Source organism: Artemia franciscana, chromosome 9 (assembly GCF_032884065.1).
Source record: "Artemia franciscana chromosome 9, ASM3288406v1, whole genome shotgun sequence".
Lineage (NCBI taxonomy): Eukaryota > Metazoa > Arthropoda > Branchiopoda > Anostraca > Artemiidae > Artemia > Artemia franciscana.
The window spans coordinates 30,268,952-30,296,070 of NC_088871.1; the positions used below are offsets into that span (position 1 = coordinate 30,268,952).

The window sequence follows — 27,119 nt, forward strand, 5'->3', positions numbered from 1 at the left end:
TAGGGAAAATATGCGTATCAAAAGCTGATTATTTTATAATACAGCATTTTGGTTTTTAGATGCAGCTTATCAGTCGATTTCTTTTACCAATTAGGCTCCAACCCGAAGATTCCTAGTTTTGGCTCCATTGAAGAAGCTCATTTTTATATGAATTTCATAGAACCTGAAGAATTCCGACATTTGTTTTTCTTTTTTAAAGAAATCGATGGTTTCTTATTCAATTCCTATTCGTACCTTGAGGTGCAAATTGAAAAAATTCCTATTAAAAATAATTTCGTATCTTATTTTCAACATTATTTGCTAGAATAATCAGGAAAATGTAGAATATTAAGCTCTATCGTTGGATTTTCAACATTCTTTTTCGGAAAGTCAGCAAAGTGTAAAATATAAAATTCTTTCACTAGAATTTCAAAACTAATTGGTTGGACTTTCAAAAATTGCGTGTTAGAAAGTCAACAGAACATGGAATATTAAGCTCTTTTGCTGGACTTTAAACGTTTGTGATTGGAAAGTTAACAGATCATTGAAGATCCCACTTATTTGTTCGATTTTAAACCTCTGTTGAAAACTCAACAAGAAACTTTATTTTTGTTTCAGCAGTTGAAATTTCACCGCATTTTCTTGTTGGAAATCCAAATTTTTTTTAAAGTGTATTCTTTAGAATACTTCTAGAGGTCTAGATATTTTAGAAGTTAGAAAAGAACACCAGGTTAAAAACAGCATCAGAAGAGAAGAAAACAAATAAAGAGCCAGTTCTGCGATTTTATAGTGATACCAGTATGTTATCATGATCATTGTTAAAATTCACATCTGTGGTTACAATGCAACCCACAAGCCTATAGATTTCACTGTTGAACTGCAACATTTTTTTAAGTAGGCTCAAACTGCGAACAGCAAATACCACACACTGACAACCATAACCGAAATACTACTTTTAAGTTCAGAATAGGCAAGATCATTCGATTCCAAAGTTTGTTCTTCACAATATCCATCATAGAAAATAACCTTTCAACTACAGCATTGCTTATTGGTAGGCTGAGGAGGGTCACCGCCCACCTCGTTAAGTGACGAAATGGAGGGACAGCAACTGGATCAGGATGGTGCAGTACCTTGACCCAGAATTCATAAGAGTCAATCGAAATTTCTCCGCCACAAGCTGATGCCCAGTCAACTACCAAGAGGTTTCTCCACTGACTCCCTAAATCGCTTATATTAAGCACTGGAATAACATCAAAAGGCAAATCACTAAATTGAGGACGTACCTGCAATAAACAAATGGTGGAAGAAAGCACTTTCATTTTCAGCCGAGAATCAAGAGATGGGGGCAAGCGCTTTTAAACTGCTCTAGCAGTTGCCTTGAGAAATTTAGGCAAGGCAACTTTACTTCTTTCTTTTGATGACTGGTTATGTTAGATCTTTCAAGCTCTAAAAGGAACTCGTATTCGTAGTCAACATGGGCTGTAGGAAGGTAATAAATTTCGAAATCCATATTCACTGTTAATGACACTGCAGACGTGCGCAATATTCTCCACAGAAGACTTACTACAAACTCTTTAAGCTCTTCAAATAGGCGACAGTAATCTGCGTTAGTCTGTTGGAAAAGGAGGTTAACTCTCTGGAATTCGGCCAATAATGACTTCAAGAAAACAATATATACCTTATTTCGTTCATCCAGGTACATATCATGGAGCATTCGGGCAGTGTAGCAACGTAGGTTTTCCTTCGCTAATCGAAAGTGTGCTAACAGCTCAGAACACTGCTCGAGTCTGCGGACGACTGTTCTATATCGAGACAGCCAACGAGTATTGGAAGGAGCAATAATTTTCAACGGGGTATTCCCTTCGTTTGTGAGCTTGAACATTTGCTGGTATGCCTCTCTTTGTAGCGGACTAACTTTAAACCACTTTTAAGTCTCTGAGAGTATAAACTCCAAATTGCTTGGAAGCTCTCCGACAGCCTCGGAAGCACAAAAATGTAGGGAGTGACATACACATTTGAAGAGTTGGAGCTGAGGCAACCCGTCATCTCGTAATAATGTGAACAGCAAATGGTTCCCACCACACATGCTGTTTGCTCCATATGTCCCGATACCTATCAGATTTTTTAGAGGAATTCTACATGGAACTAAGAAGTCTATCAGTTCTTGATGTAAAATCACAGAAGTGATCGAAGATACTTCGACCATGCCCAAAGTAGCACAAAGAACTTTGTTCATCTTGGGTTTATATTATCTCACACAAATACACATAAATTTTATGGTGCCAACATCAGTTGATTCATCCAAAATAAGGGAATACCCGCTGTCAGCAATATCAGCGACAATCTTTTAGAGACTTTCTGGTCCAAGAACCTTCTTGATAAGACCTGAAAATTTTGTTCTCTTCAGTTTCGTTGCCACGGAAACTGGTCCAGGAAAAGCACTCATGATAATGGTGGATTGGTGCTCAATAGTTATAATTGACAAATGACCTGCGACATGTTTTGCCAAAATCACTTCAAAGTGTCAGACGGGTTAATATGCAAAGTCTCAAATATATCCTGTACCGCTTTCGACAGTTATTCACTTTTAAAAGTGAGAAATAATTTGGAAGAAGACTAAACTGACTTGTCGCGCGAGCTTTTGATAAGCGTCCTACGTAAGGGTAAAAACGCCCTACAGACTCAGCTTGAGGAAAGCCTCATATTTTCAGGTATTGGCTTTGAATAAATAGCTTTGAGATTGTAACATCCAGTTTGTGATTTTTTTTTACTTCAATCGTTTGAGCTGACAAACCACAGAGACAAGCTACTAGTTCTGCATGTAATAAGGCCCTGGATATGTAATGAAACTTGAGGGTACGTGGATCTTTTTGGCCTTCAGGTAACTATCTGCCTCCTTACACTCTATCTCCTCGTACATATACTATAAAGTATCTGCATGTAAGTTCTGCATGTAATGAGGTCCTGGATGTGTAATGAAACTTGAGTGCACGTGGATCTTTTCGGCCTTCTGGTAACTATCTGCCTCTTTACACTCTATCTCCTCGTACATATACTATAAAATTATCAAAAAAGAGGATTGAAATTGAAACATAATTTCATGAAACCTGTATTAACTCAGAAGAACGCGAATAGATAATCAGTCTAGAGAGGATAAGCACTGAGTTTTTGTATTTTAATTCTCTATGGCGCTTGTTCAGTGTATTGAAGGTTTGCAAATATAGAAATATTTACAATTTACAAAAATAACCTTGAACCTTGTAATGCAAGTAGACATAAAATGCTGACGAAAAATTGTTACAAACTAAATCATAGATGACAAGAAGCAGATTCAAAATGACTGAGGACAAAATTAGGACTGCAAAGTATTCTTTTGTAACATTTTGAGTGTTCCATGCTTGGGGGTTATGAAGTCCATCTTCATCTGTTTCAGACACAATTTGAAGATAAAAGTATTTGGCGTCTTACCTTTATCCATGTTTTCTGGATGAAACGTTTCTATTCAATAGCTGTAACTAGTAAAGTTCTTTGTGATTTACTTTACTTATTTTCTTCTTCTTCTTTAGTGAATCATAGGCTATATTTAAACTTTTCCTTAAATCTGTTCGCTTTCTTTCCTCGAAAGTTTTGTAAAAGAATGAGCTTGAACTCGAAAAAAATATTATTCTTTGGAGTAGAAAAAGCCCAAAACAAGCCAAATTAAAAAAAGAAATAAGCCCAGTTTCCCGCCCCAAGCCTGCAAAAAAGATGCCCGCCCCAGCCCAGAGAAATAAACCACTTGGGCTTGAAACAAGTTGCTGTTGAGTAGGGATTTGAAAAAAACAAATTCTACAAAGAACAAAATCTTCAAAGAAAAATGACAAAAACAGTTTTCGGACTGAGTATTCAGAATTAACCCTGCATCCGGATGCAGCATTCTTTGTGAAATAAGATTTCGGACACGGTCAATATAGGCTATTTTACATGTGAAAAATATTGTTATTCTCATAGTTATTCATGCCGTTCCAAGTGACACTTGGCCATATAAGTATTTGCTGTTATCTTTTAGGGGTTAAACCCAGATAAGTCGAAATCCCACTGGACAAGTAAAAGAACACAGGGTTACGTTTATGACCAATGTTGTCTGGAAAAGCAAGAAAAAAGTCTTTTTCCATACGAATAGTCACCGAAAAACACGAAAGATCAAACTAGTGGCATATAGCACTTGTATATTGAATGCATCCATATCTATCAAGAAAAGCCAATTGAATAGTGGCACTTGTGTCAGTCAATTGGTTGAGAATTACTATTTATCAGGAAGCAGCACTTTCACCTTAATTACATAAGTCAAAATTAGGCCTCCAGAAGGTCAAATCAGTTAATTCAAAAATTCAACAACGGTCTGGAAAACGTAGACAAGGGAAATTTTGGATCTAATTTTAATTTTTAAGATATTTTGATCGTCAGTCAACTATGACTGCTCAAAATTATAATAAAGAATAGCTCTCCATTATTAAGTGAAAATAAGGTACAAAACCGATGAAGGTAAAAAGAAAGAAAAAACACTTTCTCCTTTAGTATAGGAAGCTTTTTTCTTTATGGAACATATTCTTCTGCCACCTTTCTCAACCCCAAATCTTCAGTCATAATTCTTTGTACTAAACACTATGTACTACCAGATTTCTTCTGCAACTTTGTTGACTGTCAGCTGGTTTATCTTCCAGGAGGACTTCACAAATTTTTTAAACACCTTTGTTGTTTCAGCCCATTGATGAATTTGCAGAGTCTTTGGCATTTCAATAACCAATCAATCAATTGTCAACATCAATCAATTGTCAGTTGACATTTTTTAAATAGGATAACCACTGAAAAACTTATTCTCATATTCTCATGAATATAATCATACAAGCGGTTAAACTTTGCCTACGTTAATGAATGCTGTCAAGTAAAATTCGATACTATATCATAACTTTTATTTAATCTATCAGTTCAAACTTTAGACTCAACAGAGTTATGCCTTTCAGTCCTTAGAGAAATTCAAGGAACAAACCATTTCAGATTTAATTCATCTGTTCAAACCTTCTAATCAATTGAGTTTAAAGCTATGCATTCTTGGGAAAACTAATTGAATAAACCACGTCAAATTTAATCTGATCAGTTCAAACTTTATCCTGAACAGAGTTAAACATTCTAGTTTCAACCTAAATAAATAATTTATTCATAGAATTGTCATGGGTTTAAAGAATATTAAGTACTCATGCAAGTTTGCAATGTCATTTTAAAACATGTAAAAAAAAGATGAAAATTTTCCAAGTACCAAAAACAAAGTTGAAAAAAATTTTAAGTTAAAAAGAGGAAACATTTACAAACTTCAAAAATAATTTGTATGTTCGAAAAAGATGGGGGGGGGGTAAAAATTTGGAGACGGGCATTGGGGGTCCAAGGAGGTGGAACATGAATGACCATGAGTTCTCCCTAAAAAGTGTTGATATAAGCACTCATTCTCATGAATATGATCATACAAGTGGTTAAACTATGCCTACATTAATGTATGCTGCCAAGTGAAGGTCAATACTATATCATAAATTCTATTAGTCCAATTTGCAATCAAATAAAATGGTTAACTTAAGTGGTCATTCCTTTGATTATGCCGATTTCTGCCACTCCACTTGTCATACAAATTGGTTTACTAAAGTGGTCAATCTTCTTAATCAGTGAAGGTTGAAAATATGTTAATCAAGTTCAGACAGGTAGATGTAAATGAGGTGCCGTCTGGAATATGCTAATGATGTATCCTCTTTAGTGTGCTGATGGGGAAGTTTATGACCGGATCTAGTTGCTTGGTAAATCGGTTATACAAATTATGTTCTAATACGGTAATAAAAATGATGTACGCAGGGCTCAACAATGTCATCACTACTGACACTGTAGAAACGGCACCAAAACAACTATCTCCTTAACCACAGAAAGAAACTATAGGTGTTTGGTATGAAGAACTTCAATATCTTTCACATTAAATTTTCCACCAACGTGAAAGCTTCAAATTAAACCTTATATTTTATTAAATTAGTCAAAAATAAAATACTGGTAAGAACAAAGAAATAAAATTAGTAAATAACATTTTGATTGGTTTTTATAGCCCATTAACAACTAGCCTCATCTGACAAAATTATTCAACTCAGTTTAACAAAATGGTAAGCCAAAAATGAGTAGAAGTAAATAGAAGAAATTACAATACCTAACCAATTCAAACCCAAAATGAGCAAAAATTAACCAGAGAAGGGCTAACCACCACCATGCCTCCTCAAGACCAGAAGATAATTTGCACTTTACTGAAAACAATATACGTTTTAAATGTTTTCACTTTTTTTACTTTAATAAATAAGAAATATTAAGACTTAAAGAAATAAATATCAGAATAAAAGCTGGTCACCATTAAATGTATTTGATACACATTTAGATGTAACTTTTGATGATCAACTTTTGAATGTAAAATACGAGTGACAATGGTCTGGTGTAACACCCCCTTTTAAAGACAAAATCAAGGCAAAATTATTGGCTCTTATTCAGCTTTTTTGGTTCTCACAAAGATTTTGGAAATTTAACACACGGTACTTTCCCTTCTCAGCCAATATAAAAATTAGTGCACAGTAATTAAATATTTTTGTAGTACATAAAGTAAAATGTTTTCGAAAATGAAATTTATTTGGAAAATGGGACTGTTAATTGCAGGATTGAGAGCAATTTTTCCTTCTAGAAATGTTGTCCTTTACCCCAATATTATTATTATTATTATTTTTTATGTTCTTTGAACAAGCCTGTATTTTTATTGGACAAGAAAATAAAAACTAACCCACCTAATGTTTGAAAAGATCATCGTATCGACTCTAATTATCGTAGACAGACGCAGGGGCAAATCCAGGGAACCACGGGCACCATCCTCTATTTTGTACCCTTATTTGTTTTTGCTCTGTTTTTAACCCTTTTAAAATAAAAAAATAATAATTATACTTGTTAAGTACAGCGATCACACTTAAGAATTATGATCTGTTTAAAACTGATTTTTCTGTCCATTTATTTATGGGTACTCGGAAATAATCAGTTTGGCTTGAGCGAAACAAACTACCATGCAGGTAAATTTTAATTAAATATTTAATATAATATATTAACTATTTAATATAATTTGTTCTGGGCGCACTGCTTTCCTTAATTTTCAGTTGTATTTGCTATAATTTTGTTGCTTAAGTATTACCTGGCCTACGAGAAAAATATAGGAATGGTAAATTTTAAGAAACATATTTTTATGGCACTTGGTATTGACCAAGTGACATATAGCAATCGCCAATTCTGTTGGTCTGTCGGTCCCGGTCTCGCTACTTTAGGCACTTCCCAATTTGACCATCTGGGGGGGGGGAGGGGGGCCGGTTAATTCGTAAAAAATAGAAAAAATGAATTATTTTTAACTTATGAGCGGGTGATTGGATCTTAATGAAATTTGATGTTTGAAATGATATTGTGTCTCAGAGCTCTTATTTTAAATCCCGACCGGATCTGATAACATTGGGGGGAGTTGCAGGGGGGGAACCTAAAATCTTGGAAAACACTTGGAGTGGAGGGATCGGGATGAACCTTGATAGGAAAAATAAGCACAAGTCCCAGATACATTATTGACAAAATTGGAACGGATTCGCTCGCTTTGGGGTAGTTGGGGGGGGGGGGGTAACTGAAAAATTAGGAAAAATAAGGTACTTTTAACTTACGAACGGGTGATCGGATCTCAATGAAATTTGATGTTTAGAAGGATATCGTGTCTTAGAGCTCTTGTTTTAAAGCTTGACCGGATCTGGTGACATTGGGGGGGGAGGTTGGGAGGGGGAAACTTAAAACTTGGAAAACACTTAGAGTGGAAGGATCGGGATGAAACTTGATGGGAAAAATAAACACAAGTCCTAGATACATGATTGACATAAACGGAACGGATCCGCTCTCTTTGGGGTAGTTGGGGGGGGGCTTATTTCTGAAAAATAAAAAAAAATGTGGTATTTTTAACTTACGAACGAGTAATCGGATCTCAGTGAAATTTGATATTTAGAAGGATATCGCGGCTCAGAGCTCTTATTTTAAACCCAACCGGATCCGGTGACATTGGGGGAGAGTTGGGAGAGGGAAACCTAAAACTTGGAAAACACTTAGAGTGGAGGGATCGGGATGAAATTTGGTGGGAAAAATAAGCACGAGTCCTGGATACACGATTGACATAAGCGAAACGGATCTGCTCCCTTTGGGTAGTTGGGGGAGGGGTTAATTCTGAAAAATTAGAAAAAATGAGGTATTTTTAACTTATGAACAGGTGATCGGATCTCAATGAAATTTAATATTTAGAAGAATATCGTGTCTCAAAGCAATTATTTTAAATCGTGACCGGATCTGGTGACATTGGGGGAAGTTTTGGGGGGGGAACCTAAAATCATGGGAAATGCTTAGAATGGAGGGATCGGGATGAAATTTGGTGGGGAAAATAATCAGAAGTCTTACATACATGATTTACATAATTGGAATGGATCCGCTCTATTGGGGGGGGGGGTAATTCTGAAAAATAAGAAAAAATGACGTAGTTTTAACTTACGAAGGAGTGATCGGATCTTCATGAAACTTCATATTTACAAGGACCTCGTATATCAGATCTCTTATTTTAAATCTCAACCGGATCAAGCGTAATTTGGGGGGGGGGGACAGTTGGGGGGGCCGGAAATCTTAGAAAATACTTAAAGCGGTGAGATCAGGATGAAACTGGATGGGAAGAATAAAAACCTGTCTAAGATACATGACTGGCATAACCGGACCGGATCTGCTCTCTTTGGTGGAATTTGGGGGGGGGGGTTGGTAATTTGAGGTATTTGTAACTTAGGAAAGGGTGACCAGATCTCAATGAAATTTGATATTTAGAAGGATCTTGTGCTTTAAAGTTCTAATTTTAAATTCCGACTAGATCCTGTGAAACTGGGGGGAGTTTGAGGGGGAAACTGGAATTTTCACAAAACGTGAAAATTGGGGTATTTTTATTTTACGAATAGATGATCGGATCTTAATGAAATTTGATTTTTAGAAAGAATTCATGTCTCAGAGCTCTTATTTCAAATCCCGACCAGATCTTTTGATATTGGGGGGAGCTGGAGGGGGAAATCTTGGAAAAACACTTGGAGTGGAGGAATCGGGATGAAGGTTGGTGGATAGAATAAACAAATGTCCTTGATACGTGATTGACAGAATCGTAATGGATTCGCTCTCTTTGGGGAAGTTGGGGGGAGCGGTTCAGTGATTTGGTGAGTTTGGTGCTTCTGGGCACCAAATTTGACTTGATAAAGTCGTTTTCCCAGATTCAACCATCTGGGAGGCTAAAGGGAGAGGAAAAATTAGAAAAAAATAGGTATTTATAACTTACGAGTGGGTGATCAGATCTTAATGAATTTTGATATTTAGAAGGACATCATGACTCAGAGCTCTTATTTTAAATCCTGACCGGCATTAAGCCTCTTATTTTCCTTTTTAAATCAATCTATTGATTCATAGAATTTTGTTAGAGCTCATACCATATGATCTCTTGGCTCATAGCTCTTCTCGCCTCGTCACAAGTGCCATATGAGCTTTTAGCTCTTGTTATCTCTTGAATGTACAAAAATGTATCGTAAAACACACATGAAGAAAAAGGCACAACAATAAATGTAGCCTCTTTGCTTGGGCGAATCCTTTTTATATTCTGACTGACCATGACAACTCACAACTGGAGAAAAACCTACAAGAAATGGCTGGTCAATGGCTGGGAAAGAATACCAGGCAACCCTGTTTTCCGGGTGCCTTAATTTTGGGTGTGTCACTGTCTTGCTGAAATGTCCTGTCTGGCCTACTTAAATGTTTTATCTGCTCATGACGTAAAAGATTATCATAGAAAAAGGGGAAAAGAAGAAATATGCTAAGAGGAACTTATAAAAGAGCAAAATATATTAAGCTATTAATTAAGGCCCGCACCCAAACAATGACTTTAGACAGGAAAAAATAAATAATGAGAAAAGGAAAATTATCTAATAATCAAGACCAGGGGTCCAAAAGCTGTTTATTGTTCCAATGATAATTAATGTTTATTGTTTTTTTTTGTTTTAATGCAATAACATGTGTATTTCATAATGACTTTTCTTTCTGACTTATATTATATATGACTTATATTTTACGTTACTCTGCATTACCGTTTCTGATGCTCATTTTTGGTTTTCAAACATGTAAATAAATATTTTTCTTCAAAAAATAAAGTATGGTAATACCTAAATAAGCTAATGGAAGCATATGTTCTTCACCTTAGATGTCTACTCTTCGTAAATTTAAAAGAAATACCTTGTTTGTTTAGTCACTGGAAAGAAGAATAAAGATCCCTCCCTTGATTTTGAAATCTATATTTTGCGCCCCTTAAGCATTTTTGTGAGTTTGTTTCACTGGACATGAATTACTGGACATATAAATACATGAATACTATGAACTTAAGTATCCATTTAATTTCAGTTCTTACTACATATACTGAAATAACTTTTGGTAGACTCATTAGTAGTTGTACTAAAATAAATTTTTTTCGGGGATTGCATTTAAAACTGTCTTGCATTACCAATTTATAACAATCGATAATTTAACTAGCCAATTTAGAGAATACGACGCCACTTTTATTGACATTTTTTCGTGCAGTTTTCAAACACCGGGCTCTGTCTTGGACTAAATTTGAAACATATAATCGACACTTTTGGATTAGATTTACGTACAAGATCTATGAAACCATTATCTGCGCTTCGAACTGAAGTTGTGCGAAGCCAAAGGATGCATTATAAAATTTTAGGCTATAGTAACTTAAAATTAGCTACAGAAGCTCCTTAGCGTTGACATTACACCAGGAATAGATGTGAAGTTACTAAGGCCTTATTTGGTTTGCAAGGGTGTAAGGCTCATAAGTCTCAGTTGCATCCATCTCTCTTACACTCTTGTAATATTTTGTAGCTGCTTTAATATAATAGGATATTAATTAAAAATATGAATATATCTAAACTTTAAAAATTTTGTTTTTAATAAACACTAACTAGTATTATACTTTAACAATAAAATTTTGAGAACTACTTAAAACTTTCTAAAAGATTTACTTATTCTATTCCTTGAGGTACTTTGCTTCACTTTATCCACTTTTCACCCATAATGGACAAATATATAACCCAAATTAATTATACCATTGTATTATTTATTGGCGCCGCTCATTTCATCTGATTAATTTATCAACAAACATTAAAAGAAGCAATGATCAAAGATCACCCTATCGAAAAAATAAGGAGTGTATATAATTTTGGCTAAAAATTTGCCCTTTAGGGGAGGGGAGTACAAAAAAAATGCAAAAACTTTAGGGAGTGTCATTAGTAAACATTTCAAAATCCTTCAAAGTATTTTTTTCTGAACTTTACACGGTTTTCTCTATATGTGGTTATGTAGATAAACAACGCTGACAGGTAGTAATACTGATGATTGTAATAATGGAGGGTTACTTCATTTAAGGTGTTTTTAAACTATCGTTAGTAGCAGTTACTGAAATAGCAAATTTGAAGCTACTTTTCTGTCGTTCCAGCAATTATGACAACTATAGCTGGATCAACTTCAAAAAGGGATTTTTAATGATTTTCAATTAAAAATTATAATTCAAGGAACAAGAATTTGAAAATTGAATTACCTACATAGAAAAACTTCAACGTTTTTAGTGTTATTTAGAAATCTTGCTACAGTGCCGTATATTTAGTCATTTTAGTTTCTTTTACATTTAAGTGAGGTTTGGTTGTAGCACCTGACCATGGCCTACTTTCGGAAGCTTTTGAAAGTTCTCTAGGATGTAACCCAAGAATAAAGATTTTCATAAAATGCATATGGGACAAGTAAGGAATGCTTGTGAATTTTAAGTCTGTGCCCAGGAGAAAACAACGTTTTGAATTATTTTGTTTGTAAGAAGAAGGAAAAAAGAAAATTCCCGGCCTCGTAGTTTCTTTTAGTGTTTTCATCAGTAAAAAATGGAATTTTACGCTAAAAATGTGCAAAAGAATTTCTGGTGTAACAGGTTCGTCTGCCAAACTGGCATATTTCAAAAGTTGACAACGCTGATTCAAATATGAATTATGTTTAAAATTTTGTAACGTGTTATCGTAAATCTATTTTTGTATTTCCCTTTTTTTCTTGACATTTATAACCTTGAAAATACTGTTGTTGCAAACCACTTATGATGCGAGCATTGAAAATGATTTAGTATCTGAAGTTTTGACTCCAGAGAATATCTTAGCTTCAGAGGATGTCAAAAGAATGAATTATTCTGCAAAAGAAATCAGTCCAGTCATGACTGGATTAGGCTACTAAAGACACGTTCCATGTCCCATTTTATGCCATTGTATTTTTGTTTGCTACATGTATGTTGTATTTATTGTAAATGTTTGTTACATTCAGAGATAATTCTATCATAGGCTATACATAGAGACAAGTTGAATATTCTAGGTGACTGGATGCCTGTCTTTATTCTCTTTATAAACATTACATGAATAATCATCTCACATATAAATCCAATTTCAAGCCCTCATATAGACCCTAAGGTGATAGGTAATTCTAAAAATTTTACTGAAATCAACCTCAACAGGATTATTTTTTGAGTATAGAGCTCAGCAGACCTGACTTAAACAAACAACAACAAAACATGATAACTATCCTAATTTTGTTGTCACTGCTCTTGTCAAGTTTAGATATGAGTAGAGTGTCAATTTAGGGTGCATTAATGACTTTTAATTTGCCTTCTGAGTGAAATGATGATCATATTTAGAAACAGCATAAAAACAGACATCCAGTAGCCTAATATGCTCACTGGCAAATCTGTACTTTTTCATATAATTTAGCTAGGAGGAAAGTGAACACATAATTTGATTCTTTTTTTTCTGCTCTTTCCAAATATAGGCCCTAATTAGCAATTATAGGGTGAATTCTTTTTTATGCCCTCAAAGGGACTTAATATTGCTATTTTTAACAAAAAGTTCAGAAGTACATTTATAGAAAATATTATATAATGAGAAAAAACTGCCATTTATAGCTGATTTAGAAAAGATAATTATTAATTTGATTAGTTTTAGTAGTAAAATGTTGTTTCAATATCAAATTTATACTTGTTTAAAAAACCTAAACCCAGTGATTGTTCTAGGCCAGTGGGGCTAGTAACCCCCCACCCTCCTGCAGTCTTTCTGACATCAAATTACCTTCATTTTATATAAAAGGTATACCTATTGTATAGCTTGCCACCCAGATTATGAACCTAAAACAGCTAGTACTGAAATCCCTCTAAAATGTTGGGATATATGTTGAAAGCAGTCTTCAGGTAAGCATTTTGATTCCTTCTTCCCACTGCTGTGTTTGGGCTGAGAATGTCTAGGTTAGATTACATTGTAGTAACTCAACAATATCACTCGGAGTGGTTTATTGTATTCCTAATACTCCCTCTTGCTTTGAATCTGAACAATCAATTTATTTATAACCCATCTACAAAAAGAGGGCAGAACGCCCCTTAAGATGGAGTAATAAGAGAAAAAAAAAGGTACAAATAGATACAAATCAACACAATCAAACAATTAAATAAGTAATGCTGACCATGGGTGAGACACTATCGACATAGAAGAACAAAAATCATGAAGCCTTTTATCAATAATAGATGTAGGAGAAACTAGGCGGAATTTGTTCACTAAGTAACTATTTCTAGTCCAAGGAGGGTAACTGAGAAGGAATTTAGCATAACAAAAATATACTCTATGAATAGATAGTTTCTGAGGTTCACTAAAAAACTGCCAAACCGGACAAAGAGAAAGGAGATGAGGTACAACTAGGCTATTATAAATTTTCACAAGATTTAATTTGTCAATATGTTTAATCTTAGATGCAGTTGAAGCATAAGCAATTCTCAGTTTTTTCTTCAAAAGTTCAAGGGATAAATTCACAGTTTCTTTCATATTTTTTCCAATAGGCATTCCAAGGTAAACTAATTTTTGAGAAAGGGGGACATGAACATTAGCTAAAAATAATAAAATAGGGCCATTTGTCTCTTTAAAATTGAAAGCTACAACAGCAGTTTTATCAACATTGAAAGAAAGCCCAATATTTTTATATCCATTATAAAGCTGATTAAATGCGTTTTCACATCCACTAAAAACATGGCTTAGATTCAAAACATCATCTGCAAAAGTTATTAAAGACAAGTTAAATCCATGGTGAATACAACTAAAATTAACAGAATTTTGGGCATTTAAAACAGAGTTATTAAATAAAGAAGGTGAGGTAAGGCCACCTTGACGGACTCCTTTCAAAATATCAAAAAGGGAAGATCCCCCCTTTAACTTTGCCTTAAGGTGATGGTACATATACAGAAGGCACTTCACTATACAAAAATTTATCCCTCTTTTATATGCTTCAAATAAAACTTGGGAAAAAATGCAAGAGTCAAAAGCACAAGCGACATCTAAAGCACAAAGGATAATATGGGATCTACTTCTTTCTGCATCAGCAAGAACATTCATTAAAGCAAAAAGGGCATGCTCCCGGCTAATACCTTTTTGGTAACCAAACTGTTGGGGTGGGACATAACATTTAGAAACAATTTCATCCAAAATAACTGACTCAAACAATTTAAAAATAGTACAAGAAACTGTTATAGATTGGAACAAATCACTCAAAGTAAAATCCTTTTTGCCTTTTTTTGGGATAGGGGTTATTTGACCAACTGTAAATTGATAAGGAACAACTCCATTTTCAATAGACATTTGAAAAAGTAGAGATAAATGATTAAAAAGAAGAGCACTTGCATGATCAAAAAATCTGGCAGTAATTCCATCAACTCCTGCGGAATTTCTTTTCTTTAGTTTTTGACAATAAAACAATACATCACTTGGCTTAATTATAAATGTTGAAGGTTTGTGGTTTTTCAGACAAACACTTAATTCTTTTTCACATTTTGACTCAAGAGCAGGATTGGGAGAAGAAAACTCATGCTTATAATAATTTATCCACTCAGGCTCAGGAGTATTATTTGCACTAATGTGTTCACAAGGGCATTAAAATTTTTTCCAGAGCTTTGCTCTTCGATTTTATGAGCGTTTTTCTCAATATCAACCTTATGTTTTATTAACACTTTAGCAAAAAACGTTTAGAACATAGCTGCAGACCATTTATAGTCCCAGACTTAGGCCTGCCGCAATCCCCCCAAATATTCAGTCACATTTTAGAAGACTCACACGCAGAAATAAGGGAAGGGTTTTTTGACCAACCCTGAACTTGAGAGCCTTTCCTAATACGCTTGCACGGGACAGCTGAAGCTTCAGCACATTTTAATGCATGGTTAATTTCAGCTAGATAGGTGGTAAGTCCAATGGCTATTTCTTTTTCACTAAGGCCAGAGTGCATGCACAACAAATGAAAGGGTACCTTTGTTTTATTTAATATTCTGTCACATTCAAAACAAAACATCTTGCGGTTAATTTCTTTCCAGTCTTTTATATAAAACCACTTTTTATCTGGCTGTTTAGGGGCATGAAATGAAGCATTTATTTTCAACTTTATTGGAAGGTGATCCAAATAAAAGCCATCACAAATTACCCCGACAGTTTCACAGGGGAAAGATGCAATAAAATAATCAAGGTTAGAAGTTGCTGACAGGACACCAATAAACGTGAAAGTTTCTGTTTTGTCAGCAACTGAGTAGAAAGGGGGGAGGGAATTCAGAAGGAGTTGGGTTCTTGGCGATGAACTGTCTGTTAAGTCACAATTAAAGTCTCTTGCAATCAAAACTCGAGCATTTGGATGCTTTGAAACTCCCTTCACAAAACTCGCTAGCTTTTTGCAAGCATTTATGAATTTATTCTCTGATTGCAAAGAGCAGTAATTAGTTGGCAGGTAAACGTTTATACAGATTAGGTCCGAAAATTCGGCAGCAATGAAATGGTCATTCGACTCAAGGAGATTGATGGGAAATTGTGAAATAATAGCTAATCCACCTGAAGGTCGGCCACGGCTCTTATTCATTTTCGCTGGGTGAAATAAGAGATAAGAATTATGTGAAATGCTGAGTAAATTTTTCCTTTCATGAGACAAAAAATGTTCTTGCAGTTCATTTGTACTTAAAAGTTCAGAGAGGACTAGGCCTTTGTCAACCACTTTGCCATTGATATTCCATGATAAGAGACTTAAGGCTCGAGCCATTATGCTGACTTAACTTTACTTAAAAGTCCTTGGGCGACTGGACATTTGAAGCTGTAACAGGGATGATCCTGTGATTTGCACAATGTACACTTCTTGGGCCTTTGACAAGGAGATGTTTTGGAGCTTGAATGACCATGGTCACTGCAGACTGCACAAATAGCTTCAATCTTCCTAATTATGATTGGGTTGATGGTTCTGGTTTTTCAGCTGAAGAACAAGAATCTCCATTTCTTACTTGTCTGTATGAACATTTGCTGTTCCAAACTGTTGACCAACCTACACAGTGCAGAGATGGCCAAATATGTAACATACTGGACCTAATTATTCTTAATAATCCAGATTTGTGGACTAAAAATGAATTTCTTACCCCTATTGGTAACTGTGATCATGCTGCTATCCTCACAGAATTGTGCTTGGCTACTGCTCAACCTCTTCCTAAACACACAAAGTTATTGATTTCAAGTATATCTCTGAGAGACTGGCTGACTTTGATTGGGATACCATATTCACTTCAGACATCAAAGAATTTTGGCAGAAATTCAAAGCCGTTTTGCTAGTTTTTGAAAAAGCTCACACTAGAACATTTTGGAAGGGGCAAAAACACTACCCTTTATGACTCATCTAACTAGCAAACTACTGAACAGGAAGAATTAAACCTAGAAACACTTTAAAAAAAGGAAACAGCTGCAAACTATCAGACATATCAAAAGGCATGGAATGAGGCCACCAATTCCATCAAACAACTAAAGAAAGGTTAGCTGAAAATATAAAAAATAACCCCTAGCTGTTTTGGCAGTATGCTTCTGTTAAATGTTGAAATAGGCACTCTGTCCCTGATTTGACTCATCATGGTCAGACAGTTTCAGACCTGGCTATTAAAGCTGAGATCCTGAATAACAAATTTGCATCAGCTTTCACACCAGAAACTGCTAGTCAGTTCCCAGCTCCTCCCTCATACTGTTACTCAACCAATGCCACCTCTTAAGCTGACTGAGGAGTCTGTTTTGAAACAGCTAGCTTTGTTGGATGTAAATAAATCTGCAGGGCCAGATGGCCTCCACCCCTGTCTTTTGCTTGAGTGCAGAACAGAAATAGTATACGCACTCTCAAAACTCATTAGACTATCTCTGGATAGCTCAAAGCTTCCTGCAGAATGGAAAGTGGCACATATTGCCCCTATTCACAAAAAGCGAAAGAAAGATTCTGAAGGAAACTACCAGCCTGTTAGTATTACCTCTGTTGTTGTTAAGCTTCTTGAACATATTGTCAACAAAGCTGTTATTGAGCATCTTGATCAGAATCATTTTCTCAACAGCTCTCAACATTGTTTCCAAAGCAAAAGATCAGTTGACACTAATCCATCAAGTCATATGACTATATTACAAAACTACTGGAATTGGGAATCCCTGTTAACATGATCCTTCTTGATTTTTCAAAAGCATTTGACAAAGTCTGTCATAAGAGACCTGAGCTTAAGCTACAATCTATTGGTTTGGAGGAAAAAATCCTTAATTGGATTCTGGATTTCTTGAGAAATTGTGTTCAGCATGTAAGACTATTTGATTCAGATGGCAATCCTATCCTCCCCTCCTCTCAGATTGTTATCATTGGAGTTACACAGGGTAGTGTGCTTGGCCCCACCATGTTCAATATTTTCATAAATGATGCTCCTCTAGTGCTTAAAAGCAGGATGATGCTATATGCTGATAATTTCATGGTAATTGGTCCACCAAGCACTCTTGAGGATACTTCCCAACTTTAGAAAGACCTTGATCTCCTTAACATGTGGGGAAAATCTTGGATACACACTTTCAGTGTGTCAAAATGCCATGTTTTACACTTTGAACACAAGCTTATCAATACAACTTACTCTTTTTACACTCAGCCCCTTTATGCATTGTTGGAAGAATGTGACCTAGGAGTGATTGTTGACAATCATCTTAAATTTAGCACTCATGTAAAGAAGGCAACAGCATCAGCTAGCTCATCAATAGAGCTCATAAAAAGAACAATTTCCTCTTGTTTGCCTAAAATTCTGAGCCTTTTGTATAAAGGACTTGTTTGGCCAAGGCTTGAGACAGGTATGATCCATGCATCCCCCTTTTTCAAAAAAGATGTTAAAATTCTCGAAGACGACCAGAGAAAAGTCACTAAGATGGTGAGTGGACTGCATGAACTCCCTTACTCTACAAGGCTATGCAAGCCGAAACTACCAACTCTGGTTTATAGAAGAAGATGGGGTGATGCCATTCTGGTTCATAAACTTATTAATTCAAAGGCAATTCCTGATCTCCTTCGTCTGGAGTCTCGGGACTCTTGTACAAGGGGACATAACTTGCAGTTGTCCAGGCATTTCTCCTCAAAGCAGCAATGCACCCATTTTCTTACCAACTGTGTTGCCAACCTCTGGAACAAATTACTGCCAGACACCAGTACTACCTAAATTACAAACAACTTTAAGAACCATCTCAACAGCAAATGGTCAACAAAAGAACGGAAGAACAAGGGGAAGCACTCAAATTAGCAACATCAAATCACTAGTCAAGTGCACATATTCAACTATGTGTCATGTATTATCAACTCTGGAGCTTCTACAAGGAAAAATCCTTAGATTGCTCCAAGCTGCAATTTAAGGTATTTAAGATAGAACAAAATAAAAGGTACACCATTGTAAAAACTTTGAACAGAACACTTACACCCTTCTCCTTGAATAACAATGAAAATTGTATTTCTGCATGGGTAGTACTGATCTCTTTTTTTTTCATTTTGTCCTCTTCTTTTTCTCTTTTTTCTTTGTTGCTAGCAGGACACTGAAACATCTTGGAGGGTTTTTAAAGGCCCATTTAAAAGATAATTTGTATATCTAATTAGTTTTTGACTAATTTTTAGCTTTATATCATAGCTTGCATTAGCTTCATTTTCTGAATTCGCTATCTTTGATTGTAGTCCTTTCTGGCTTAAGCAGATGCATCTACGTGATTTTTTTCCTTCACTCCCCCTAAATTTTTAAAATGCATTTATTTTCTATTTTTGTAATTTTTTTTTATATTCTGAAAAAAAAACCATCACTCCCTGGATCTTCAAGAATACATTAAGCCTCAACCCTTATGTTTTCTTGAATTGACTCACACCCCCCTAGGCCTAGGCCAAATTGAGCTGAGTGAATGAAATTTTAGGAATAGATGTAAGGCCTAAATTACAATCAGGAAATATGGTTTCAAGCTCCTGCCTAGGCCTCAGGGCTGCCACCTGTAGGACTAAAATGCAATTTTAGCACTATTATATTAGCACCATTCCATTATGTGTAGCACTCTAGCATTTGCTGAGGGTTGCCATCTGTAGCACAGAAGTACTATTTTAGCACTATTATAGTCATTTGTTTTGTGTCTGTAGCACAGAAAATCACTATATAGCATGCACATTTGGGCAATTTTTCCACTTTAGGAACTGATTTTTGTGGCAACACTGTAGGATATACTCTTTTTGTATCATTCCAGTCTATAGGCTGTTCAGAACAAAATATTATAATAATAATAGAGTAGTATGGTACCTTTCAATTCCTTGGTCAACAGTCTTTTGTATTAAAATGGTTATTACCATGAAAGTTGCATCTCATCCCCTCTAATGGTACCAGTTACAACCTATAATAATATATTTTTGTCAAAGGGTTTTAATTGCTTGATTTGTTAAATCTCTTTGTTTACCAACATTTCATTCGTAATTTGATCAATATCATCAGGTCATTACAAAGGAATGATAATCCTGAGATAAATGTATCATTTAAAAATAATTAAATGCATTGAAATTAGAAGGAAACATGAAAATCTGATTAATAGAAAGTCTATAGATAGACACAACAAGAATATTGTTGTCATAGTGTTTTCTTATAATCTTGTCTATATCCTAGGAGTAAATCCAACCCCATTAGGTAGGGGAATAGGGTGCATTGTCACAGTAGTAACCATTATATTTTGAAAGGGGGTTTATTAGGGAATCAAATTGTACTACCCTTTATTTATTATAGTGCTCTTTTACAATTGCCTGTAATCTAGTAGGCTATATTACCCTTGTTTCCTTTTTAAAAAGCCATAAAGATTGCATAGATAATAAATACTATACCAATATCTACTTAGAAAAAAATCCTCTAATTTTGGGTTTAGGTCTGATTTTCCTTGACTCTAGGATAAATAATCTGGTAATTGTGTCCTAAGATTGAACTTATGAACTAAATATTAAAATTAAAGAGTAACTTCACTCTATTCTCTGTTCAACAGTTTCCAAATATAATGGTTGTTACTGTGACAAATGCATTTAAGCCTCCTCCTCTCTAATGAAGCCAGATGTTTGCCTTGACAGTCTAATAAAGGTTGCTTTTTTCAGATGGATTTATTTTGTATTATGAACCAACTATTAATGAGAAATAAGTACAAGAAATAATGCAATCAAACAACAGCACAGTTCTTGTTTGTCTAATTCAGTGCTGGGCCCTAATAGTATGGGGGGGGGGAATAGGATACAACTATCATAGTAGCAACCATTGTATTTAGAAAAAGTATTGAATAGGGAATCAAATGGCATCACTGTTTTGTTACTATAACCCTTATTTTAGAATAGGAATCTTGGTGTACAGTATCAATAATCAGTTTGCAAAACAACTTCCTTCAAATATTCAAAGACAGAAAAGTAAAATGTGATTTTTTAAATTGGTTAAATAGAAACTTGCTCAATCATATTTATCTTAAAAAATTAGAATAAATCATACATTTGATTTTTAATAAAAAATGGCCTGAATATGGTGATGTAACTAGCATGGGTGCCATCCACAGCAGACTTTAGAAATGGTACCTCTTTTCTCAGTCTATTGAATCCCCCCCCCTCTTTGTGCCTTAGAGCAGATTATTTTCAAAAATGCCATGGACAACATTAGCCTAACACTATTCAATTGTATAGATTTTTTTTGGTGGACATAATGCTTACACTAGAGGTGGACAGTTATTAATACAAACAATCTAAGAAATGGTTTGATTACATCTGGGATGAAAATAAATTGATGCTGTAAACTCCAGGTTTGTGACTCACTGTGTATGAGACCATGGTATCTGAGACACATTCTTTGTTATGAGCATTTGCTGCTACTGCTGTCTTCTTCTCTCATAACAGTTACCATTAGAGGTATAAATATGACATGGAGTAGGATGGATGAATACGTGAGTGGAGTGTGTGGGATATGGGAAGGCAGGTATTTTTAGTTGGGTTGGGGATACATGAATTGGTGTGAATTAGCAGATTGAATAGTGTGTTGGATTTGAACTCTTGGTGGTAGGTTAACTGAAATAAAAGTTACCATCCCTGGATAAGCTTCAATTTGTAATTCATTCTTACCAGACATTTTTTTAAATGTATTTTAAATATCCAGGTTATTATGGGCTGCAGTTCAGCCCATGGCTTCACCCTTCTACTTTGTTTATAATACTAAAGAAAGTTTTTCTAGAAAGCAATTATTTACCCTAGGTTTTGAAAAAAAAGGTAGAATCATTGACGGGGGGGAGGGCAATTGCCCCTAATAATTTAGAGATTTTTTTATTGATTAAGTAGCTCTAAAATATTGCTCATTTTAAGTGTTAATTTTGCTCTTTACTTTGAGCAGACACTTTTTTTGAATTAATTCATGCTTGTTTTTAACATAAGGAAAACAAGAAAAACACGAGTCCATTACACTTCATAATATGGTCCCACATTAATTTTTTTTCCAAATATACTGCCTTTGAAACCTTATCATGAAATAAAAACATGAGCGTAGGAAATGACAAAATTGAAAACTGTTCTATGCTTCCTGTTTCACCACATTTGCTCAGGTAAATTTTTCCCCCTGATATTTCAGGTGATTTTACTTCCTAAAACCTAAAGTTCAAGATTCAATTATCTTGTTTTGAAACTTTCAAAAGTGGAAATGAATACACCATCTACATCTGCAAATAGAAAAAAATGGAATGATTGAAGAATAAAAAGGCAAAAAACAGTAAATATAACTTCCTGAATTGAAACTAAATCATTGAAAAAGAAAAGAAGACTTCGTGTTTTTATAATTGTATTTGTACCATAACTAGATAGGTATAAGACTATTTGTAATTTGTTTGTGTGATTTTTATTTGTAATAACATAAGCTGTAGAACAATAACTAATAAAATCACCCTGCTAGTTGCGCTTTACAGAATGAACTACCGAAAGTAAAAAAGGGGCCACCTCACCCTAAAAACCATCTAAAAGGCTCAAATATCATTTGTGCTTTATTGGAAATGATATATGCCTCAAATAGTATGGTTTTGTTTGTCAAAACATCATTAACAGAAAAGAAGAAAACTATGTTAAGATTACAGGGAAAAGAATTTCTTAAAATAATTACGTTTGTGATTTTTAATTTATTTTTCTATTTTAAAGAACATTTTTCCTGTCAAAACTTTTCTTTCAATGCTACTTTATTCAGACTTAAAGATAATTGATGCGTAATAAACATGGGTAATATATGAAGCCACATGTTTAGTGTATTAAAGCAATGTTTTGAATTGACAAACCAATAGCTAATTTGTCTTTTGATTTTATATATGTTTGGAAAGAATATGTTTAAAAGGAAAGTATGAGTAATAGTATGAGAAGAGTATGAACGAAAAGCTACGGAACATCATACCAGTGAAAATATATTGGCTGTTGAAATATAATGATATTGATTTCTGGAAGTCTCAGTAATTTCTTGGTTTTGTTTGCTTCTGAAGCAAGCAGTAACTAATATGAGTAGGGCTGACAACTCCCATGCCTTCTCAAGGCAAGAATATAATTTGCACATTACTAAAAAAACAAAAAAACAAAAAACAAATGAATGTGGATTGATATTTATTTCTTAAAGTTTTAATAATTTTTTATTTATTTAATTTAAAGAAGTTAAGACATTAAAACAAAATCAGTATAGTACAAAATTATGTTATGGTCTTGAAAAGGCATGGGGTTGTCAGCCATACTCATGTTAAATTCTGCTCGTTTAGATTTTGACTCTGTTATTCATTATAATTTCTGTTCGTTTTGGATTTCATTGATTAATTAATAGTGGTTAGGGGTCTTTCTATGCTGGGAAGATTATTTTACTTTATTTCTGCTCATTTTTGGTTTGATTGAGCTCTATACTTTTCTTTGAAAAAATTATTTTGTGGAATTTCTTTTTTAAATTAATATCTGTCTGTTTTTTATTGACATAGTCTTTCTCATAGAAAACTAGCTGTTGGGGTGGGGCTGGGAGCCCCACCTCAACACCTAGTTGGTGGGGGCGCTTTGTGACCGCCCCAAAGCCCCCCCCCCCTATATATATATATATATATATGTTTTTAACTACGTAAAACTTGCGAATATACAGCATTCTTCGCTGTCCCATTGTCTGTGCATATAAATAGATTGTCAAGTTTACCGACTCTTGAACATGTAATTTATAATTGTCCATGGGAAAAACAATCTGTATTCGGATCTATACCTCATTATTCTAATGATTGCCCTTGAGCTTTCTTGATGGTGATTGCTAATCGAACATTCCCTTTGTCCCGGTCGTCATTTGTATATCCCCCCTTTGCCCCTGGCGTCCCTGTTGTAGTTGTGTTCCTGTGTCCTGGTCGTCATTTATATTCCCTGTGTCCCGGTCGTTGTTTGTGTCCCGGTGTCCCAGTCTGTAATTTCTCTTTGAGTGTCCCGGTCGTCATTTTTATTCGCTGTGTCCCTGTCGTCATTTTTGTCCCGGTATCCCGGTCTGTAACACCTAGTTGGTGGGGGCGCTTCGCGCCCCCCCCCCAAGCCCCCCCGCGCGCGTAAGTCGTTACGCGCCATAATAGTTACGCGCCATTGTAGTTGTGTCCCTATGTCCCACCTGTGAATATAGATAGATAGATATATATATATATATATATATATATATATATATATATATATATATATATATATATATATATATATATATATATATATATATATATATATATATATATATATATATATATATATATATATATATATATATATATATGGTTTTAACTACGTAAAACTTGCGAATATACAACATTCTTTGCTGTCCCATTGTCTTTGCATATAAATAGATTGTCAGGTTTACCGACTCTTGAACATGCAACATATAATGGTCCATGGGAAAACAATCTGTATTCAGATCTATACCTCATGATTCTAATGATTGCCCTTGAGCTTTGTTGATGGTGATTGCTAATCGACCATTCCCTGTCCCGGTGTCCCGGTCGTCATTTACATCCCCCTGTTTCCCCCGGTGTCCCCGTTGTAGTTGTGTCCCTGTGTCCCGGTCGTCATTTATATTCCCTGTGTCCCGGTCGTCATTTGTATCCCGGTGTCCCGGTCTGTATATACATTCGTTTTTTAGTTTTGTTTTTCTCCTTTATTTTTTTCCTTTTTTTTTCTTTTTTAGCTTATTTAGATTTTTAGATTTTTTAGTTTTTTTATTAGTTTTTAGTTTTTTTTTCTTTTTAGTTTTTTTGTCCCGGTCGTCATTTATATCCCCCTGTTTCCCCCAGTGTCCCCGTTGTAGTTGTGTCCCTGTGTCCCGGTCGTCATTTATATTCCCTGTGTCCCGGTCGTCATTTGTATCCCGGTGTACCGGTCTGTATATACATTCGTTTTTTAGTTTTGTTTTTCTCCTTTATTTTTTCCCTTTTTTTTTCTTTTTTAGTTTATTTAGATTTTTAGATTTTTTAGTTTTTTTTATTAGTTTTTAGTTTTTTTTTTCTTTTTAGTTTTTTTGTAGTTTTTACCTTCTTTTTAGTTTTGTTAATTTTTTTTTTTACTTATGTCCTGGTCGTCATTTATACTCCCTGTGTCCCGGTGCTTTGTTGATTGCTAATCGTACATTCCTTTTGTCCTGGTCGCTTTCTCTTTGAGTGTCGTCATTTATTTTTTTCTTTTTTAGTTCTTTTAGTTTTTACCTTTTTTAGTTTTTTTTAGTTTTTTGGATGAAAATTTTTTTTAGTTTTTTCCTTTTTTTCTTTTTAGTTTTTTATTGGTTTTTACCTTTATGTTAGCTTATTTTTCAGTTTTTTCCTTTTTTTTTAGTTTTTTTTTTATTTTTTATTTTTTTTAGTTTTTTACCTTTTTTTAGTTTTTTTAGTTTTTTTAGTTTTTTAGCTTTTTTACTTTTTTTATTAGTTTTTAGTTTTTTTGTAGTTTTTGCCTTTTTTTAGTTTTTTCAGTTTTTTTTTAGTTTTTTATTGGTTTTTACCTTTATTTTAGCTTATTTTTCAGTTTTTTCCTTTTTTTTAGTTTTTTTTAGTTTTTAGTTTTTTTAGTTTTTTATCTTTTTTTAGTTTTTTTAGTTTTTTTTAGTTTTTTAGCTTTTTTATTTTTTTTATTAGTTTTTAGTTTTTTTGTAGTTTTTGCCTTTTTTTTAGTTTTTTTAGTTTTTTAGCTTTTTTATTAGTTTTTAGTTTTTTTTGTAGTTTTTGCCTTTTTTTAGTTTTTTTAGTTTTTTAGCTTTTTTATTTTTTTATTAGTTTTTAGTTTTTTTTGTAGTTTTTGCCTTTTTTTAGTTTTTTCAGTTTTGACGTCACCTGATCCAGTTTTTTCAGGTGACGTCACCTGATCCACGATCCACAGATCCACAGACATCTTATTTTTATATATATAGATAGTTTTTTTTTTTTACTTATGTCCTGGTCGTCATTTATACTCCCTGTGTCCCGGTGCTTTGTTGATTGCTAATCGAACATTACTTTTGTCCTGGTCGCTTTCTCTTTGAGTTTCGTCATTTATTTTTTTCTTTTTTAGTTCTTTTAGTTTTTACCTTTTTTAGTTTTTTTTAGTTTTTTAGATGAAAATTTTTTTTAGTTTTTTCCTTTTTTTCTTTTTAGTTTTTTATTGGTTTTTACCTTTATTTTAGCTTATTTTTCAGTTTTTTCCTTTTTTTTAGTTTTTATCTTTTTTTATTTTTTATTTTTTTTAGTTTTTTACCTTTTTTTAGTTTTTTTAGTTTTTTTAGTTTTTTAGCTTTTTTACTTTTTTTATTAGTTTTTAGTTTTTTTTTGTAGTTTTTGCCTTTTTTTAGTTTTTTCAGTTTTTTTTTTAGTTTTTTATTGGTTTTTACCTTTATTTTAGCTTATTTTTCAGTTTTTTCCTTTTTTTTTAGTTTTTTTTAGTTTTTAGTTTTTTTAGTTTTTTACCTTTTTTTAGTTTTTTTAGTTTTTTTAGTTTTTTAGCTTTTTTATTTTTTTTATTAGTTTTTAGTTTTTTTTGTAGTTTTTGCCTTTTTTTAGTTTTTTTAGTTTTTTAGCTTTTTTATTAGTTTTTAGTTTTTTTTGTAGTTTTTGCCTTTTTTTAGTTTTTTTAGTTTTTTAGCTTTTTTATTTTTTTTATTAGTTTTTAGTTTTTTTTGTAGTTTTTGCCTTTTTTTAGTTTTTTCAGTTTTGACGTCACCTGATCCAGTTTTTTCAGGTGACGTCACCTGATCCACACACAGATCCACAGACAACTTATTTTTATATATATAGATATATATATATATATAGAAGAAACAAATTCTTAATCTCTTTTCTAGTTACATCTTTTTGCTAGCTGTATGTTAAAATTTTTTTTAACAATTTTTAACACCATTCATACTTATGACAATCTGGACACAAATAGTATTGTTTAATTTAGTTTTATATCTTCTCAAGTTGATCTGAAAAATAAACTTAATACCATTCCCCAAAAATTTAATCTATGCTGTTTGGTAACCTGGATACTCTTATATTCTTTTGATTTAGTTAAATTATAAGAGGAGAAGTAGTAATAGTAGTAGCCCTGAAAGTCTCAACTTAATACCCTCAGTGTTTCTTGGGATATTG

At 33.8% G+C, this 27,119-nt stretch overlaps 1 protein-coding gene and 1 long non-coding RNA gene across 5 annotated transcripts in view; one reads left to right on the forward strand and one right to left on the reverse strand.

The window, feature by feature from the left end:
• Positions 1-26,773, reverse strand: part of LOC136031266 (uncharacterized) — a 27,940-nt gene extending 1,167 nt beyond the window's left edge. Inside the window, exon 1 of the long non-coding RNA XR_010618475.1 lies at positions 25,056-26,773. This is a non-coding gene — a long non-coding RNA (uncharacterized LOC136031266). The remainder of the gene's footprint in view (positions 1-25,055) is intronic.
• LOC136031263 (uncharacterized) overlaps positions 12,124-27,119 on the forward strand; it is a 437,122-nt gene continuing 422,126 nt past the window's right edge. Inside the window, exon 1 of one of the 4 annotated variants that reach the window (XM_065710690.1) lies at positions 12,124-12,170. Coding sequence is in view for 1 of the 4 variants with exons in the window: in XM_065710689.1 (XP_065566761.1) it covers positions 12,390-12,428 (39 nt within the window). In the remaining 3 variants the exon portion in view is untranslated. Of the gene's footprint in view, positions 12,185-12,244; positions 12,429-27,119 lie in introns of those variants that run through there. The other 3 variants (XM_065710691.1, XR_010618474.1, XM_065710689.1) reach the window with 3 other exon arrangements.